The sequence below is a fragment of the Brassica oleracea genome, chromosome C4 (genome assembly GCF_000695525.1).
Source record: "Brassica oleracea var. oleracea cultivar TO1000 chromosome C4, BOL, whole genome shotgun sequence".
NCBI lineage: Eukaryota > Viridiplantae > Streptophyta > Magnoliopsida > Brassicales > Brassicaceae > Brassica > Brassica oleracea.
This window is the reverse complement of record NC_027751.1, coordinates 9,747,460-9,751,189: the sequence shown is the minus strand read 5'-3', so window position 1 is coordinate 9,751,189 and position 3,730 is coordinate 9,747,460. Positions and strand designations below refer to the sequence as shown.

At 37.4% G+C, this 3,730-nt stretch overlaps 1 protein-coding gene across 1 annotated transcript; it reads left to right on the top strand.

The window, feature by feature from the left end:
• Positions 1–583: 583 nt before the first annotated feature.
• LOC106338060 (two-component response regulator-like APRR7) lies at positions 584–2,283 on the top strand. The gene is made up of 5 exons (XM_013777120.1): positions 584–627; positions 717–1,466; positions 1,705–1,899; positions 1,974–2,102; positions 2,176–2,283. The coding sequence occupies exons 1-5, from the start codon at positions 613–615 to the stop codon at positions 2,281–2,283; spliced, it is 1,197 nt and encodes a 398-aa protein (XP_013632574.1). The 5' UTR covers positions 584–612.
• The last annotated feature ends 1,447 nt before the right edge of the window (positions 2,284–3,730 follow it).

Below are 3,730 nucleotides of genomic sequence, written 5' to 3'. Positions count from 1 at the left end.
TGGTTAATTACATTACTAGGAGTATTTTGATGTATGTATATATATATATATATATATATATATATATATATATATGATCTAGATTCATAGTGAAGGTTTTTTACACGTTCTTATATCATATGAAGTGCATTTACCACTTCTCTGTGGGATAAATATCTAATTGTTGGTGCATACCAGGCAATGTTAAGTTATCTTCTAAACACCAAAATGAAATATCAGAATCAGGAAACTTTCCGTTTATAGAAACTCCACTCTTCTTTACTTTTGTTTTTTAGCCTTTGGAACTTTGGAGCACTTCTTATAAACACATCACACAGCAGAACACATGCATTTAATCTCTCTTTAACAACATTAGCGCTGCTCTAAACTGATATTAATAACCAAAAAGATTGGATTTGATCAAGACACAAAAATCTTGGAGTGTTTTGATGTCGAGAAACAGAATAAAGACATATCTTATAGATTCTATATAGAAAATTAAGCGCAAGAAAACAAATTTATATACTCCAGCATAAATCTGTCTTAGGAGCCAGTTTTGTTATCTCTCGAGGATCCCACATAGTTCTGGTTTCTTGTGACTAAACCCAAAACTTATATTATTCTCTTATTTTGATGCTTGGCTTTAACGTAATGTCTTCAAAAGATCTTTGATAAATTTAAATTCTTTGTTTGACATATTCTTTAAAATCTAACGTCTGTTTGTGTTATTTCACCAGGATGATATCACGAGCCCTCTTGGTGCTCAAATTTTCGATTTTTGTGATCCGCAACTGTTTCAAGAAACCTTCAATCAGTCCACTGAAGTCACCTCTGCCTCAAACATTCTTGACAAATCTGGGAGCTTCCATGACAACCACAGTGGTAATTCAAATACCAACACAATCACAACCACAACAACCGAGAACAGTAACACCTACACAAACAACAAATTTCAAGATGATGAAGACGACAATATTAATGCAGATATGTCCACAATTTTCGATTCACATGAAGATTTTGAAAACGACATAGTCGCTTCAATCGATTTCTCATCATCCTCTATGCAATATCCAGCTCTAGATCATCTCCTTACAACAACAAATGAAGATCAGTTTGATTTCGCACCAGGAGTTCAAGCTGTTCATCAGCTTCCTAACATATCATACTCTGGAGACACTCTGACTCTACCACATGTTTCCTCTTTAGCTCCTCCTCCTTTACCATTAGAGATTTTCGAAGAAGATTGCCTTTCTTCTGTCCCAAGTTACAGTATTGGCTTAAACCCTACTTCCCCTTTCTTCCGTGCATCCGGTTTACCAACACATACGGTGAATATGAACACCGGTTTATTATCTTCTGAAAGTAATTCCGGTTTATATCCTGGTCATGTTCATATGGGACCAGAATTCAACAAACCACGTGATCACTTGATGGATTTTCAAGCGGACAATGGTGGATTTTTCTGGTTTAATCCAGATGATCTCCAGGTAAAATTGAAAATTAATTTGGATATTCTGTCACATTTAACTGGTTCACGTTTATTAAAAAACGTGTGACTTGGTAAATGCCTACCAAATGCTAACCAATTTATCAAATAAACCGGTCTAGTGCAGCTAAATTCCGGGTTTTTTACTTGGTTATCTCCAGTCCAAAACTTTTTGTGTTTGGTTATAAAGAAACATGACCGGTTCAATATTGCTAACCGGGTAATTGTTTGTTGAGAAGGCACTTAATAGCATCGAGAACCAGAGCCACTTAGTGGTACTTCAGACGCATCCACCATTAGGACCGGTCGAGGTAACCGGTTTAGAAGACTCTACGTTAAATAAAGTAGTGAAACTCTCCTCCGAACAAAGGAAAGAGAAGATTCATAGGTACATGAAGAAGAGGAACGAAAGGAACTTTAGCAAGAAAATCAAGGTTCTGTTTTTGCTTATCAAACCGGAATAAACTTTTGGTTATTGTTATTCCATTTATATATTTTTTTGTTATAGTATGCGTGTAAGAAAGCATTGGCAGATAGTCGTCCAAGAGTTAGAGGAAGATTTGCAAAGAATGATGAATTTGGTGAACTACATAAACATGGTTCTTCAAGCCATCATTATGAGGAAGACGAGGACGGTGTAAGAACCCGGGTTTATATAAATTTTTGTTTAATTGGAGTGTGGATCTGAACTAAACCATTTCTATTTACAGGTGAGGGTGAAGGATGAGGAACAATTAGTAGATTCTTCAGACATTTTTGCACACATTAGTGGACCCAATTCCTTCAAGTGCAACTACCCAATTCAATATTGGACTTGATTTCAAGTCCTACATCTTAATTAAAGACTCATGTTTATAACATGATTCTTATAGTCTTATATATAAGTTAAATAGTACTTCTATAGAGCAATTACTTGTTACTTAATTAGTATATTTTATCTTTGTAACAAAACAAACGAATAACTAAAAAGAAGAAGGGTATAAAGGACGCTTAGGCAGGTTTGGATGAAATAAAACAATAGTGAAGAAGAAAGTTTACTACATTACATATATGAGATGTCTTGTATTTTGAATAGTTAAGTTGTATTCTTTTCACCTGAAGACTATATATATGTGTAAAACATTTGAATGTTAATCATGCATCTAATAATACCCGGTATGGAGGATTGGGCCAACAAAGGTTTATAGATGGATTATTTGATAAGGGCTTCTCTCTTCTATATACAAAGGTAAATATAGTAGTAACTGTGTAGTAAAACAGTTTCTTATATTTTCTTGATTGTTTTCTTTTGATCCGTTGCTGAAAATTGAAAACCATGTGTGAAAAACTGAAAACTGTTATAAATCAATTGGTGTATGTGCATAACCGACCCGGTCCATAACCGGCCCATATACTTAGAGAGAGACGGTCCAACCCTAGAGAGAGAGGCGGCCGCGAGACTTGGAGAGGAGAGAGAGGCGGCCGCGAGACTTGTAGAGGAGAGAGAGGCGGCTGAGACTTGCTTATTTCCTAATTCGTTTATGTTTATGCTTTGTAATCTTTCCTATTATTGTATTTCCATTTATCTCTCTTGTAACCCCTACATAAAGGGAACACTTATTCATTAATAATATACAGAAACTTACAGTTCTAAATCCTTAAGTTTACAACACGTTATCAACACGATAGCCTCTAACACCCTGAGCCTAAAACCAAATCGCTAAAACCCTAAAACCCTAAATGAAAAGGAATCTGCCTCGGAACTTCAAAGAAGCCGTTATCCCAAACCGTGAGGACCCACAAAACGATCAAAATATCAAATCGAAGCCCTGTCCGAGACGAATCAGTCAGTGCAAACTGTTTGTCGATCTGACCACCGACGCGCCTCACGCACAGATACAGTGCGCGCCGATTTGCTTTGGAACCCTAATCCGAACCCGACGATACCGACGATACCGACGAACCCTAATTCGTTCGCGACTAAGTTCCAGCTCGTGTCCACCTGATCAGCTCCAGCCCCAAGGCGTTCCTGATCCTAGACGAACTCAGCTCCATCCTACATCAAGGACAGCATCGCGATCCGACAGCAACAGCTTCGGTTCGCATCAGAGCTGCTCGCGATCCGATAGAAGCAGCTCGCGTCCCAGCCAGCTCGCGTCCCGATCGTGTCTAAGCTCGAGGTTCATTCATGGTGGTCCGATTTCTACAAACAACTAAACTAAAGGTATTTCAAATTCCAAGAACATAATGAATCGAATTTGGTTGATTGTAAAGAATGAAACCCTA

What these genes read in the sequence shown, in the direction of transcription:
- LOC106338060 (XM_013777120.1), top strand. An exon ending in TTAATCCAGATGATCTCCAG is followed by an intron (nt 1,467 to 1,704) that starts GTAAAATTGAAA and finishes TTTGTTGAGAAG; the next exon opens with GCACTTAATAGCATCGAGAA. An exon ending in ACTTTAGCAAGAAAATCAAG is followed by an intron (nt 1,900 to 1,973) that starts GTTCTGTTTTTG and finishes TTTTTGTTATAG; the next exon opens with TATGCGTGTAAGAAAGCATT.